The sequence below is a fragment of the Amblyomma maculatum genome, chromosome 3, assembly GCF_055883805.1.
Source record: "Amblyomma maculatum isolate TAMU_Amacu chromosome 3, ASM5588380v1, whole genome shotgun sequence".
NCBI classification, from domain to species: Eukaryota; Metazoa; Arthropoda; class Arachnida; order Ixodida; family Ixodidae; genus Amblyomma; species Amblyomma maculatum.
This window is the reverse complement of record NC_139346.1, coordinates 208,396,208-208,412,079: the sequence shown is the minus strand read 5'-3', so window position 1 is coordinate 208,412,079 and position 15,872 is coordinate 208,396,208. Positions and strand designations below refer to the sequence as shown.

Here is a 15,872-nt window from a genome sequence, read left to right as displayed (position 1 = left end):
AATAATCTGTGTTTTGAATACGGACACACCTAAAAGGCTCATGTAGTGAACCGCGCAGTTTTGTTTAGAGTACAATATGCTGCGGCACGGGGTAAATTAGCTTGATAAAACTGCTTCTCAAGTGATACATCCAAGACAGAATTACATTTAAAAAGCAGTTGTCAAACGCCGTACGACAATATGGACCGAACGAGAATCACGCATTGCAGCAGATGACGGCACAGCTGGCGATACTCACCACGGCCGCTTCCAGCTCCGGAGCGTTTGCTAGCGACAGCGCCGGTGGTGCATGGTCGTTTGCAACTGTGCGCAGTCAGTTTGTGGTACTGTGAACAGTCCCGCAAGTCGCCAGACTTGCAGTACTTGCAAGGGAATGTAGCGTGCGCTGCAGCAATGTTAGACTATGTGAAAAGCTTGTGGAAATCGGATAAACAGCATTACAATGAAAACTAGTACATTCATGTGTTGTGCATCTGGACCCATTAGCTATGCCTGAAACACATCAGGAAGTCGTCCGGACTAACGCGGGAGCTCTGCCACCATAGGGCATGGCTAACATTGTAGTGCATTTTTTTTTCTTCGAGTCGCTTTACTGCAGACACCGTCCAGGCATACAAGTCCCTGGAGGCATACAATTATTTTGAATCAGGTGGGTTCGCGCAAGGCCATCAACGGGCATATATACTAGTTAACTACTTTCTCGTTCATGTTCTTTTATCCCGTAGTATCGCTATGGTTCTTATACATCGTTCTGCGCTTTCTGTGTGATTTCCTCGTCTTTCTTTTTTTTCTTTCCGTACGGCGCAAACTATGCAGCGTGTGCACGGACGTCGAAATATAAACTCTCTCAAAATGTTCGCTTACGACTTTTGTACCACATGCATGTATCGCGACGCAACTAAATATGCATTCATTTTAATACTTAACGCCTCTACTTAGTCACGATCGATGTTTTCAGAACGAAATGATGTCGTGTCCGTTATTTTGGGTTTTATTCATCTCAATTTACAAAATGAACAGTGTCTCGACGGCATCATTACTGCCTTAATATGTGGTTCATGCGTATCGCCAGGACTTGGAATGTGTTTTTTTTTTACTTCCGCCATGCAACATGATGTCGGGGCATGGTACAAGACGTTCACCAAAAAAAAAAAAGATCGCTTGGACGACTCGCCTCCCAGACGTGGGAGTTTGTCTGCAAATGTGCCGCACATATTTATTGGTAAACATGCTTCACAGAGATGCCAGACACGAAGTGTTGCATGCAGATATTCATGGTCTTAAAATAATGTACCATATCTTAACAAACGACTCCTTTCGTAGGTGCAAAGTCAGCTTCATTGCGAACCGTTCTTTGCATATTTTTTTGTATGGGCCACGCTACAGCAATGCATTTCTAACTCAGATTCTAGACAACGAGAGGTTTTAAAAGTATATTGCCTCCGCAATGAAGCAGCATACTTTGTCACACACTTATTCAAAGCACTGGCCAGCATTTAACGACCAGCCATCACTTCTGGTGCTCTACGAAACGAGAAAAATGTTGATGATTCGCACCCCCATGTGTTTCGCGGTGTTTCAAAAATGCTTCGCCTCGGTAATGAGATTTCATACTTTCGCGATCTGTTTTAGGATGTTCATGGCTGCTCTGCGCCGAATAACGACATCATAGGTGCCCTGTGAAATGAGAAAACTGATCTGAAATTTTTCGGTTCCACGTACCCCTATGGGCGCTAACCCTACTTTTCACCCCAGTCGGCCCAGCCTGGTGACAGAAGTGCCACCGCATCATGCTTACGTCACAGATCGGTGTTGGTTTATATGTTCCCATCTTATTATTTATCCCATGAGATTTGTACTGCACACTCCCAGTGGTCCATTGCCACCACCAAAGCAAAGGCACTGTGCCAAAGGCTGTGCTATTCCACTTTCATAAGCAGTATTCGCAATTTTTCTACTCATGCCCGGATCAACAGAACTGCTCTGTTGCATGGATTTCTTAACTTTGTCCAAATGAAGTGAATAAATGAGTCAACTAGCACGCAAAAGAAAACTAAGCTGAAAATAAAATAAATGAGTAGCGCACATCTCCTTGCGAAGTTCCTCAACGGCATGGGCCTCCTTCTCGCGGGTCTCAGCAAGCTGGTGGGCTAGTGCTTCTCTATGAGAATCAAAGTCGGCCTTGAGACGCTCCATCTCCGCTCGTGCAGCCAACAGCTGGCGCTCACGCTCGGAAGCCTCCGAGCCCAGGTCTTGACTCTGGACATCACGCAGGCGCCGCTCCTCAGCCAGTGCCTTCCGTGTCTGCGTTCCATTCAATGCCGCAAACATTGAAGCTCACATTATTTATTGCCAGCACACCATAACACATCATACAATCACATCTCTCTAAAGCCTCCATTGTGCCCAACTTTGACTGCATCTTCATTCTCGTGCCATTTACTGTCTGTCTGTCTCATATATATAGCATAACAATGTCTAATTACGTTTTCCTTTGAATTTTGGCTGGAATGTCATGAACCTGCTTCCTTTTAGCTTTTGAAATGAACCCATCTCATGTTATGGTTTTTCAGTGCCACTTAAGACACAGCTCGTTAAAACTAGCTTAGCCTAAGTGGCCCCTCGTGGCACTAGTAACCTCTTGCATGGCACCTTAGACCAGAAAACAAAAAGTGCATAGCTGAACCCCTCCCAGCAAAACATTCTGTTCTAACTCTTAACCACAAGAAAGGCAGGTATTTGCTTCCTCTCAGCTGTTCTAACCTTGAACTCACTACTCTAAGTAGCACTACAGTTGCAGTCACTTATCTAAAAAGTGTACTTGCACAATGTGCACGTTCTTTTTGTTTGAGAATGCAGTCACTTATCTGAAAAGTGTACTTGAGCGATGTGCACATTCTTTTTGTTTGCGAAAACTTTACAGCATGGATATTATCCTACGCAATAACTGCACTTCCCAAGTTGGTGCCAATACGCTTTTTTTTTTTTAAGTTGTGTTCATTATGCAGGTAGGTGCAGTAAATTCCCCTCCAATTTCCCAAGCAACTCTGAGTAAGAAGCCTAATATGGGCACTCCAACCTACGCATGCAGTCCGGTGCTTGTGAAGTGAATTCGTTATCAAATATTTCACAGTACAAGGAGCAGTAATGAAGCTGACCATCAACACAACCAAATTAACAGAATGCTGAAAATGTTTCACTGTAGCAACAGTTTCATTATAACAGCACCACGTTATCCCCTTCAGGAGCAGTGTTCACATATATGGACACAATCTAGGCCTAATTAAAAATTATGGGAGACACCTAAGCTTTGCCTTTAAGAGTATGATGCAATAGCGTACGATACCACTCGACATATAAAGCCTTGCTATAACCAATCCATACGAAAGTAACGTGAATGCAAGGGTTCCAGCAAACTGATCCTGACATCACCCTCCCACATGAAAGAAGAGGCCCGAGTTAGCAGCTCCTCTCAAAAGTAACGTCAGGTAACCCTATGTTCAATCAGTGCGTGGCCATGTCGCCTGCCAGCTACCCCCTGCTAATGACATGCTCACGATTTTTCGCTAACAATGCCAACACCGGCACCGTTGCTGGATTTTTGGTGAACGGGGCCTTTTATCTTTAATGACATTCTCACATACAGAGCCAACTTCAGAGTTTGAAATGCATGTGCTGAACACTTAGACCCTGCCTGTCACACTTGTGGCTTGCCCCTTTTGGAGATACCAGTGAAATATGCTCGGAAAAAAAATGTAAAGATGATAATAAGAATTTGTGGTGCCTTCTGAGGTGCATTTTGTCTAAACAGACATTTATCAATGTCTAGCAATGAGTTAGAGAAGAGAACAACATATCGAGGTGATTTTATGCACGCGGCACACACATGAACCATTTATATATAAATGGCTTCCAGCAAGTCTTCTGGACATGATTTATGCAATAAATAATTTTTCCTTCAAGCAAATTTTACTGGTGTCAAAAGGGATTATAATATGTAATGTTTCAACAGTGCATATATGACATTTCTTGGCTGTCATATATCGCTTATTTTTTTTATGTTGTTCATTTTGACAATGAGCTTTTGAAGTGTGCTTGGCATCTAGTATGGCCCTAAGAGTTCAAAAAGGCAGACAACATCCTAGCAATGCCAGACCTCTTCAAGTTCCTGGGTGAGCCTCTGGACCTGCTGCTCAGCTGCGGCCAGCTTCTCCTGCCACAACCGTGTCTGGTTTTCCAGCTCGGCCTGAGACTCATTGCTTGACTGCTCCAGCCCACGGCACCTCTGCACACGTTCTTCCAGTTTGTTTTCCTGCGGGGCAATGACAGAAGTGGGAGAAAAGAGAAGCAACTTCAAAATGCAGGGAGGCTGGCACAAGGCAAGCTGTTCTAGCCCAAAGCTCCGAGCTGGGTGGTTGAGGAGGAAGAATAGGTGTCATGATTAGTGAAACAGAGACCGGATGGACATTAGCCTATGCAGCATGCTAGCCACTATAGTTAGTTACAAGTCAAGAATGCAGTGGCAAATATCCGCTTTTCAGCCAATGGCATCAGTTCTCATTGCCCCCCTCCAGAGGGAAGGACACCATCCTTTTTCTCTGTTTCTTGAGCCTGGACAGTTCCCCGAACACTGGTTGCTAACACACAACACCCTTTGTGACCTGTTGGCATGAGAGGGGAAAATCCTTTTGTGTCTCAGTTGGGTGGTTCCTCTCTGCGGACGCCACTGGATGGAACACTTCCTTTGAGAAATTTTGCCGCTGTATTTTTGACTTGTCACTTTATACTATAGAGAGTCACATTCATAGGTGGCAGTCGGCAGTCAAGTTCTGGAGTGTGTAAACAAATCAGTAAGGTTGACTTAGCAAGTAGAGTCCAGCTACAAGCCTAACACTGTACCTTCCTGAAGCCATAACACATCCTGAGTATCACACGCTTTGCAAAGCACAAGTGTGCTTTTGTCTCTTCATATGATTTTAATTTTTTAAGTTACGCCATTTTACATTATCAGGTTTTTAATTTTGAATACATTTTGTGGGAGTACCAGAAGCTGAATGTAACAACAGCTGAATGCAACAACAGAATGTAACAGGAGCTCATTGTGAACATGGTTGGTATCATCTTTCACTGCCTCAGCGTCTAATGACACTGAAAAATAAGCATGACATAGTCAAATGCTGCAAAACTGCCCATGAAGTGCTGTTGTGCCTCTGTTTCTTGCTGTAGCTGCCCTGTGCTTCGCGCTGCCTAGTGCTGCAAACCTTTCCACCTTTGTTCTTTTCTTCTCTACACTTCATTGCACTTTTACTGCCATCATTACTCAATAGACCATGCCACCTTCTTTTCATAAATGCAGCCAGCTTCCTTTTTTTTTTTTCTGTACATGCTGCAAAATTTGCCTCACGGCCCCAAAGCCTAGCTAAAGGTGGCTTTCCCTGCGGCTTCCGAGCCTAGTGGTTAAGTTGTCTCAAAAACTGTCCTTTTATTGCCTTTGGTATCCATATGGCTCTGAAGATTGACTTCCCGATCCTAAGCTGTGCATGTGCCGTGATGTCATCATTCCATGCGACATACATCCCCATGGACAGACGCTCTTCCAGTTGTCTACGGATGATGAATGGGGATGCAATTTCACTTTCTATATCACAGTTTTTACTAAATCCCAGTTTACTATATAGTTGGATTCTATTGTAATCATAAATGCAGTGGCTAGACCATGTTCAAGCAGCATAAGGGGAAGCATAGACTCCCTCCAGTTACCAGTAAGCAAACTTAATTTCTTGCTAAACAAATGAAGATCTAGGAGCTATGAATGGCTATAAGGGGCACTCTATACTGCCTTGCTTAGGTAGCCAACGTGAAAGTGAACTCAAGGCTTCACGAGCTCCACAGTGTGGCTCATTGAGCAGCCATTCTTACCAGGTCAGTCAGCCTCTGTTGCACTGCAGCCATTTCGCGGGCATGTTCGGCTGCAGTGCGCTCCATGGCCGACTGGTGCCTCTCGGTGAGTTGGGCCACCTCTTGCCTGGCCTTCTCACCCTCCTGGGACAATGTGCGCACCTGGGCTTCGAGGCTCTCAACTAGCCTGTGGGAGACAAGGGGGTTGCAAGGTGCACATGGCTCAGTGAAGCAATTTCACTAGGCATTCTGAGCATGCATTCCACGCAACTGATGACCATGAGGCACAGCGGCACACAAGATATGGGCTAAAGTGGGTGCAAGAAAGCGAATAGCTGAACCAACATCGGCACTAAGTCTAACGCACCACAGGTGATGCAGGCTATGGCATCTTAGAAGCTAGAAGAACCTAACATAATGAGAGTAAGTTAGTTTTTCCAAACGGGGCGAAGCCCAGTCTGAGGCAAGCTTCCTCAAGGCCTTTTTCTCCCATCCCTCATGTTCTCATGAGTACACAAAATAAATGAAATAAAACAAAACCAATTTGCTGCCAATTTAAAGGCTTTAACTGATAAAGTAAAAGCAGTAGCTAAAGAAAAAAAAAGGAACAAGTGTGTTAGATGGCAATGCAACTCTGAAAGAACCAAGCAGCCGCAACAACTCGCCTCTCCTTTTCCTGCAGCCTGCTGTTGAGCTCTTCGACCTGGCTGGAACCTCCACTGGTGGCCACCCTCAAGGCCCCCAGTTCTTCTTCGAGCGCCCGTTTCTGGCCCTGCAGCTGCTTGCACTGCTCCTCCAGTGAGGAGACCAGCCGCAGTTGGTCTGCATATGGTCACAAACAATCCAACCAATGTGAGAAAAAAATTACTACAAGGCTCGCTCGTTCTAAAGAAAACAAAAAAATTCATATTAACCCCATTGAAGATGCATTATCTTCTACTATATTAAAGAAAACCAGCAAATTTGTGAGTGTATTACTCATACCTCCATTTCAGAAAAATAACAAATTGATAAAAAACTTCAGATATTTTTAAAAATGCGAAAGCCTATGCGTTGCTGGTGCACACGGTGCATCACATTTGCTCTCATTATCCTTATCAACTAAATGCACTGTCACTATCATTGCTAATGTCATCAATGTCATTATCACTAATTGCAGCGTCATTGCCATCACTACTGACATCCTCATGGTAGACAAGCGGAATTATGATGTGGGTTTCACGATCCCGGGCGTGGCGCAGTTGGTTAAAGTGCTCGGCAAGAGATCCAAGGGATGGAAGTTCGATGCCTGATGGAGACAGGATTTATTTATTTATTTACGGAGCTGGTTACGAGGGACAACGGCAACGCCAAAAAACGCAGGAACAGGTGCCAAAGAGCTGCGCTCTAAAATCAATTTTCACATGCAGGTGCTACAACCAAGCTATGAAGCACTGCATGTCTTAGTATAAAGTTTTAAGTAATTTTTCATGTTTTGTGCCTCTTAGTTAGATGCTGCACGCATGACAGCTAATAAAAAGTGGGCAAAGGATGCAACAAAAAAATTCCATGAAGTAAGAAATTCTAAAGAAATTTTTACAATAAAGGAGCTTCTCAAGATGACAATAAGTGTTCCAATTATGTATACATTAACGGTGCTGGCAGTCACATACGCACCTGCAGCATCACCTTTGATGATCTGGGACTCCTCGCTCAAAAAGTCATAGTCCGTCTGCACTTTTGCCAATCTGCTGTTCAGGTCTAAAAAAAAGTAAAAGAGAAGCAGAATCACTCACTGTGCAACCTGCACTTGGGGATCAGACTTTTAAGGAGGTCACTATTAGACAAGCCAGCAAAACTAGTGACTACACAGTGTCAGCCAACAATGTTCTACCATCACCCAATAAGCAGCGCAAAAACAAGGACAATGAAGAAGCAACATAGCGGTCATCCTGCCGTTCCTTTGCAGCATCTTCGTAATCCTCATTTTAGCACTGCTTACTGGGCAGACATCTCGTCACTGGCTCACCTCAACCGCTGTGGCTCATTTCTTCAGAGTGGCATTATCCACACACTGTTCTAGGATGCATGAAGGTGCACACAAATAGCAGCTAGCTGAAAGTTCTGTCATTCAACTTGAAGCTGACTGGCAGCATTTACCAGCTGCACAGAGAAACAGTTTGCTGCTAATTTCTGGACCCACATTTCCCTAAGTTATTGCCTAAACAGTGCTCTCAGCCCGCAAAAATGTGGGACAAAACATGTCAGCTTGGCGCACACATTACAAACACATGGCACTGGCCATTGCGCTCCTGCATGCTAGTCATTTCGTTCTAGTGACCTGTCAATAAAAGCATCAGGCCAATGTGCACCTAAAAGTAATGCCAACATGATTCCAGAGAATGACCATAGCAGAGCTCTCACGCACAGCCCTGAACCAGCAAGATGACTAACACTTATGACAGCACAACACACTCTGGATTGGCTCAGAAGCATGCACACACCTTCAATGACCTGCTGCTGGCTCTCATCTTTTTCCTTCAAGGCCTCCATGTTCTCCTCCTAAAGAGAAAGGAAACCTTGTAAGACGATGTTTCTGCAATGATCACAATAAGGTTAGTAATTAAAGTCTAAGCTCCGACACAGGTGGACTGTGGGAATAAGGTTGGAGGAGGATAAAAAGCAGAAAGATGAAAGTGTGGCTAAAACAAGTCTTGCTGGTACTGCCATCTTACCCTTATGAAAAAATGGGGGAGGGCGGAAGGGGGGGGGGGGGGGAGGAGGTTTAGAAGCTTTCACCTTTTTCTCAGCGTAGCAATAGTAAGCTAGAGGACACAGGACCAAATTCATGGGTGATCAGCTGCTGCCCAATTAAGCCTTTTCTGTCTTTTAAAAATGTGTTGCAAATGCATCTTTGTGCAAGGAGATATGCAATGATGCCAATTCATTTTCCAAGATTTAGCACAAACCAAAAATAATAAATGCAAATTAAAACAAGCACATTTAAAATGACCAGAAAAGTCTAAAGTAACAATCAAAGAGGAAACTAGAAAAAGTGTGATGTACACTCAAACAAAAACTAAACCTGTTACAACTCTCCACTTTTCTGCACCTGAAATGCTCCAGACATCACAGATGAGACGTGAATAGTTAAATGGTCACTGGCTAGGAGCTTCAGCTTGTGCCTGCTTAGTGATGAAGCATTTGTGAGTATATTACACAAAGTACAAAAGGAAGTGGCTAGTGTAACGCTTTTCTGGTAAAACGAAAAGCAAGTTTCCTTTTACTGAAACAAGTACCAAAACTTCAACATACTTTGTTGTTGGTGCAGCATTGGCTTCAATATTTTAAAAATGCTTTCATTTATTCCAGTATGTCAGTTCACAAGCTTTCAGTCACTTTTCCATTAACCTTAAACCCATATTTTAATCCATTGTGAATGCACTCTTACATGCAATTTCTTGGCTGTTGAGTGCAAAGCAAGCCATCACGGAACTTTGAAATGCCCACATTGCTTCTTTCTATCACAAATGTGAAGCAAAGGTAGCACTAGCAGCTTTGTCAGCATCTTTTTTGGCTGAAAAGTACTTCTATGAAAAACTTGACAAAGCTGTAATATCTCCCTGTGAAATAACGTAATTAGTGAAATCTCATTACTACAAACACCACAATAACGAATTTTTCAAATTAACAAATTTAAAGAAAATCGGCAACAAATTTCCTAGGTTCTCAATCTAAAATTATTTCAGAATAGCGTACATAGTTTATTATTTTTTTCTATAATCTAGGAACATCAGTATTACGAATTCGGCTAAAACTAAGAGTGCCACAGCTCGCAACTCTCACGTGAAACAGAAACTGCCGTTTCTATGTGTATTGCCCGTGGGCTGTAGCTATCATCAGCATATCTAGTGCCAGCTCCTAGCGCCACCATGAAACTGTGGTTTAATATGAAGCAGCCAGCAGGCCTGGCCACCTGCCCTTTTTATTTCTGTTGCGTGTCATTCGTTCGTGCCACTCACGCGTGCAAGAAGTTTTTTTTTTTTTTGCTGCGGATTATCTTATTGCGAAGTTTGTGCAAGATCTAAAGATGATTGCAGCCAGCGAAGGTGCCAGAGCATAAGAGAGCGGCTTTCGCTGCAAGAGATCGATGCAGAGAAAAAGCGAATTGGTCTGAGCAGATTGCTCGTCATGATCATTTTTTAAGACCAAGACAAGATTTTTCAAACTTCAGGGAACACTGAAGATAAGGTCATATAGAACTCCCTGGACAAAGTCATCACTTTCATCGCTCGGTGCAATCACGTACCCGATGAGGCGTTGCACAAAGTGGAAGGTGTACGTGCTGTAGTGGTGTAATGTAGTGTGTGGTTGTGGGCGCTACACGCGACAGAAGAAGATAACTGATTTCTTCAAATAAATCAGCTTTAAAGCCAGTGCAACATTTTCATTTGATAGTTTACTTGTCTACACTCATGTCTACTGCCAAGGTATGCCATTTTCATACCTAGGTTTGACCACTGGCTTTTAACCGCAGATTTTTCATTACAAGAATATTTCAAAATAATGAACGATTTCCTGCTATCCCACGTGATTTGTTATATCCAAATTTGACTGTAGTACACTTATACTAGTATTCCATTCCATTGTTATTACAACTACTAGTAGTATTATTTTCACTATGAAATGCGTGACGATGGTCGATCAACAGCAGTCATGACTCACAAGCTCGACTGCCTTATCCCTGAGTCCCAGCACTTCTTTGGATTTCTGCTCCAAAGAAGCCTCCAGCCGAAGTAGAGCTTCATCCCTCAGCAGTAGGTCTTCCCGCAGCTTGCATATGGTGCTCCCGTCTTCCACCTGAAGCATGCAATGGCACAGAATAATAAACACTGTTGTACCAAGTCATCCAATTACACTGACCATAGCCTGTCCACTTTAAAGTGGTACCATGATTTAAAAGCAATTTTAGAATGAGCAGAGAAGCCTACTGGCACCTGAGACTTGCTATAAAAAAAAATAATTGACTAGGTAATGAAAGCATCTGGAGATTATGTAAAAGAGCAGGGATATGGATGTACATACAAGATTTGGAGTGAGTTATGCAAAACTGGACGCTGCCACAATAAATAACTAAATATATTCTGGTGCAACTACATCTAGCGTAACATGAAGAGCCCATCTATACTTCTCGTGCCTCGTAGAGGCTACCTTAGTTTCAGTATGTGAATACAGCCACCATGGGCTATTTGAAACAGCCGTTCCTTCATAGTGCTTCCTAATGCGAAAGTGTTATGGCCAACTTTCAAGCAGCAGGAATCTTTTGCCGCCTAGTTTGATACGCACGAATGCATTGTGTTGTTACAGCCAAGGGCCCCTATGAGCCTATGCACTACATTAAATGTCAAGCATCTTCACGGTGACTGCACCCTCCAACTCTCCAACCTTTAATCTGTGAATGTCTCCTTTGGCTTCTTTTTTGCAAACACCACAAGACTTCTTGTTCACATGTCAACACAGCTGATGCAATACAAGCCGTATTCATCACTCCATTGATGCAACACTTGGCGTGCATACAAGAGCCACAGTAGACAGAAGAGGCAGCACTGACCTGCTTTGCTTCGAGGGCAGACAGTTTGGCTTCAGACTGGCTCAGAGCTTCCTTCAGACTCTGCATCTCGCTTTTGTACTGCACCATCAGCTCCCTCATGCCATCATCCTGTGTACAGAGAGAACAGTTGTCTACAATAAAAGAAAAAGCAGTGGTGCAAAACAGCAAAGGGTGATTGGTAGCAAACGGCTGTCACAGGCCCAAGATCATACACTGCAATGCCACAACCGAGTGAACATGACTGTAAGAGGGTAACGAGTTCCAGCTGTTCAAGTGTAAAAACAAAATTTATGTTCTATTAATGCTGTGACTGTGGTGACAGTAAAAGTAAGAGGAACCAGGAAACCCTGCTATACTGCATTACAATGAGCACGAGGAGACACTAGTTCCTAGCAGTCCTTCTCCCGTTAGGACTGACTGTGACATTAAAGAAAGAAGTTCGGAGATATAGTATTTGCAAAACGTTGGAAATTAATGCTCTACAAATGCATTCTCCTCACCAATTACTCCAGTGAATGGTAGTCGATTACCCCACCTTTCTCCCCCATTTCTCTCATTAAAGCTCCCATACAAGCCTGTGTATCCTATCGAGGCCATCTACATTTTCTATCCTAATGCACAAATGGCCAGATATGTGCTCTACTGAAAATGCCAATTAAAGCATGTGTGCTCTTTATTTTTACCCACGTAAGCTGGACAGCAGCTTATTAACCAGACAAGTTCTGCATTGCAGATGCAAGATTATTTGTGCAAAAGCCTGCAATGCTAGCCCAAGAACACATTTAAGCTTTGCAACATTCTCTAACTTCCAGTAACTTAATGCTCTATTTCTTATACTTAAAGGTACCAGCTTCTCCTTACCTCAAGAAGTGGCAGACACTTCTGACAATACCTTAAGCATCAGTGGCAAAGCGTGTAACATGGCCCATGTTGCTTACAAATGTTCACATCGAACCTGCCTGAAAATCACCACTGACAATGTGGTCCTGTCATGGGCACCTTATGCAATGCAAGTTCACTTGGGCCAAAAATATGTCACATCCATGTTCCTCAGATACATTCATTCTCCTCAAAGGTTGCCCCCGTCATCACAAGTCAGCTCATGTCATTTCGAGGTTGAGTATGCAACTATGTTCCACAGTAGTACCACTTGTGCAATCACAGGTAGTAAAAGCACAAAAGTATGAAGACCAGTCACAACAAGAGAACCGACCTGAGCACTGCTCTGGAGTTTGGCTGCCTCCAGCTGGTCTCGGTACTCCTGAAGCTGCTTCTCGAGTTCGGCCACTTTTTGCTGCTGCAAGCAGACTGCAGCCTGAAAAGAGAAACAGGGGAGTGACCGTCGGTCCAGCACGAAGGCAACACTGACTGTGTTCCACTGCCACTCAAGAAGCTATATGCGCCACCGAGCTCGTCACAAGGAACACTGCTTAAAAAGTAGACAGCCATGTTTCAATCAGTCCTTTGTAAGAGAAGTGTGCAATTCAATCAAGTTTTGGCCATGTGACATTGAGAATGTTTCCGGCCCCTGTGGATGCCCATAGGAAATGCACTGGACCATAAGAAAAATAGAAAAAGCTACTCACATCATTATCAGAATGCAGAATTTCCTGTTCTTCTAGGCGAAACTGCAGGTCTTCCACTTTCCTACAAATGAAGAATAAATCAGATTTATCTGTGCTCGCTATTTATGTTCACCAGCATATCAGACCCTAAAGTACAAGAATAGACCATGAAAGGCTGTCATCAGCAAGCAAAACGGAGCACTTCATCATTTCAAAACTTGAACAACGCAAGATTTGTTACATAGCATACATGTACAAATGGCTGCAAAAGTTTACAGGATATGGGTGCGAAAAAGACATTTTGGCAAAGTCAAACAAGTCAACCACCTGGATTCTGTGAAAGTACGAGAAAATGCCCGATACCCAGCAATTGGATCACACCTTTATAACCTAGATTTTTCACTTGCAGTAACGTACTACACACATACTGCCTTCTACCACTTGTCTTGCCTTTCTATGCTGTAAGGTCAATAACTGCCGCTAAGATAACAATGTCCTGCAGCCAGTGCTGGTCCATTGTGGTTGACAGCGCTAAGAAACAGAAAAGATTACTTTTTTTATGTCCTCTGTCCGTGTGTCTTAGCGCTGTCACCCACATTGGATCAGCACCAGCTAGCACGGCAGATTGTCCTGTTCAACCAATGCTGGATCACCCTTAACAAGGAGCAGCAGCAAATCGGTCTTTATAAAAAGTGTCCAAAGCAGTTATTTTTTAATACCTACATTTAGTCTTTTTCTGTCCTATTTCTACAACAAAAAAATATATATAATGCCTGCTACAAGCATTTATATTAATATGATCCTCATTAATAATTCAGCGTACTGCAACAGTAGGTGATAGATCCAAGATACATATTGGATGGATGAATTGCATAGCCATTACTCAGCCCAAACATCATGGATGCTTATAGCTTTCTTGTAGCCCATGCTATTTTCATTTCATGCACATGGCAGCTAGTACGCTCGAATTTTCTAGTATGTTCTGTAAATTCCCTTAATTCTTAATTTTGTCACCTTTTATTTGGAAGTACAGACACCCACAAAATTTTGCAGAACACAATAAATGACACCAGAGCATGTCTTCTAAACATCCGTACACGACCTACTCATCTTAACTCAAAACGACAAATCGTTAACACCCCTCCCGCTCCACAGACAGCAAAGAAAATCAGATCTTATGTGATTCGAGTCTTGCCCCAAAATTTCGAAAAATACCTCCACTCTGAAAGTGCTTATCTAACAGTTCCCCTCCAAGAGGTAAGCAGTTTACAGGCCCAAGAGGCACTGAAGCTACAGAGCCAAAGCACACACGCGTGCACGTGACTACCTTTGGAGGTCCGAGTTGAGTGCCGTCAGATGTGCTCTCTCCTGCTCGTGCTCCTCCAAGAGCTGGTGGAGAGACGCAGCCTGCCGCTCCATCTCCTCGACATAGCACTGGTGTTCAGCGCGCAGTGTCGCCAGCTTCTGCTCTGTCTGTTCAACAGCAAGCGAGAAAAAGGGAGAAAAGAGAGAGGGTTGAAAAAAAAAATAACTGACAGTGTTTGGTGGCATGCAACATATGGGAAAGAACAGAGCCAGGATGTTGGGTCACTAGCTAGGAAAGGCTTTGGAAAGGCCAATAAAAAAAAAAAAAAAGAAAAACTAATATCACGTTAGGTTTCGTTCTGAGCCCAGAGTTCAGAGTCTCAAGGCCAAACTTCTCATGTTTCGTTTCGTGCACATCGAGGTGTACACACTCGCAGGAGAGGTGCCCTCCATTAGGTCATATTTCATACAATCTTAGCTTGATCACAAATGCCATCTGTGAAAAATTTTGAATAAAGTATGTGTGCAAACAAAAATAAAACCTTGTTTCCTCTATTTTAAAACCAAAATGAGCAAGTTACGTGAATAAACTGTGATAGATGCCACCTGCCTGGCTCAACTTGCCCGTGTTGGCTGAGATAACAGTGGCGACTCCAGAATAAGGCCAGAGGTTAACAAAGTGCCTGCCAATTTGTAGCTTTCAGACGAATGTTCAAAAAACTTGGCCCAGAAAAGGAATAAAAGTTGCAGAATGCCATCAATGGCTGACAACCAAGCGACTGTCTGCTAACCTCAGCAAAATGACCACCGAGACTAGTTAGGTTTTGGACTGCTACCTACTCAACAAATCTATTTCTCTGCTGTCTTAAGGTCCAAAGCAGAGCCCAGACTTTGGGTCAGCCCACACATGCTTCCTAGAGATGATGCATCATTAAAATTGGCTTTCACTCCCTATCCACTTCACAATAGAATATTTTGCAGCAAAGGTACCTCTTCAACTTGCACAGCTGCCCGGGCAACCTCTGCCCTTTCAAGGTCACGCTCCTTAAGCAGTTGCTCCACATGCTCTTCTTTCTCTTTTAGAGCCACCTAGAAACAATGCCATATGGAACAGGTAAATGTCCAGCACCTATTTCATAAGCATGAAGTCAGTAACTGCCAAGACCATACATGGGGATAACATAACTCTGTCCGTTCACAAGCAGAGTTTAAATGTGTCCGCCCACTACTAAAGCCAAGCGTTGCAACAACTGCTAAAGAGCAGAGTAATTGCAATGTTGCACAGCGTTGCACTATATGAGCTCACTTGTAATGACTTGCCAATTATGTTGTCCCCAAGTTAGGTCAAAAAAGAAGCAGTTGCCAATGTGAAGTTTTTTGCAACTTTTATATATAGTCAGTATTGACATTTTTGCCTTGGAATTCTACAAGCTGTATTATATGTAAATGCCCTAGCCTACACTTTTCAAGTAATGTACCGCGCCATGATTATGCAAAATGAGCGATTTTGATGA

The 15,872-nt window shown here is 43.3% G+C and overlaps 1 protein-coding gene across 3 annotated transcripts in view; it reads right to left on the bottom strand.

Moving 5' to 3' along the window:
* The window catches only part of LOC146197556 (uncharacterized), a 115,069-nt gene that overhangs the window by 23,766 nt on the left and 75,431 nt on the right, over nucleotides 1-15,872 (bottom strand). For all 3 annotated transcript variants that reach the window (XM_084599461.1, XM_084599460.1, XM_084599462.1), the window contains 12 exons: nucleotides 15,349-15,447; nucleotides 14,381-14,526; nucleotides 13,075-13,135; nucleotides 12,702-12,803; nucleotides 11,489-11,596; nucleotides 10,603-10,737; nucleotides 8,382-8,439; nucleotides 7,555-7,638; nucleotides 6,564-6,720; nucleotides 5,920-6,085; nucleotides 4,157-4,312; nucleotides 2,087-2,304 (listed from right to left, as the gene is read on the bottom strand). In XM_084599461.1, the coding sequence (XP_084455587.1) occupies nucleotides 2,087-2,304; nucleotides 4,157-4,312; nucleotides 5,920-6,085; nucleotides 6,564-6,720; nucleotides 7,555-7,638; nucleotides 8,382-8,439; nucleotides 10,603-10,737; nucleotides 11,489-11,596; nucleotides 12,702-12,803; nucleotides 13,075-13,135; nucleotides 14,381-14,526; nucleotides 15,349-15,447 (1,490 nt within the window). The remainder of the gene's footprint in view (nucleotides 1-2,086; nucleotides 2,305-4,156; nucleotides 4,313-5,919; nucleotides 6,086-6,563; nucleotides 6,721-7,554; nucleotides 7,639-8,381; nucleotides 8,440-10,602; nucleotides 10,738-11,488; nucleotides 11,597-12,701; nucleotides 12,804-13,074; nucleotides 13,136-14,380; nucleotides 14,527-15,348; nucleotides 15,448-15,872) is intronic.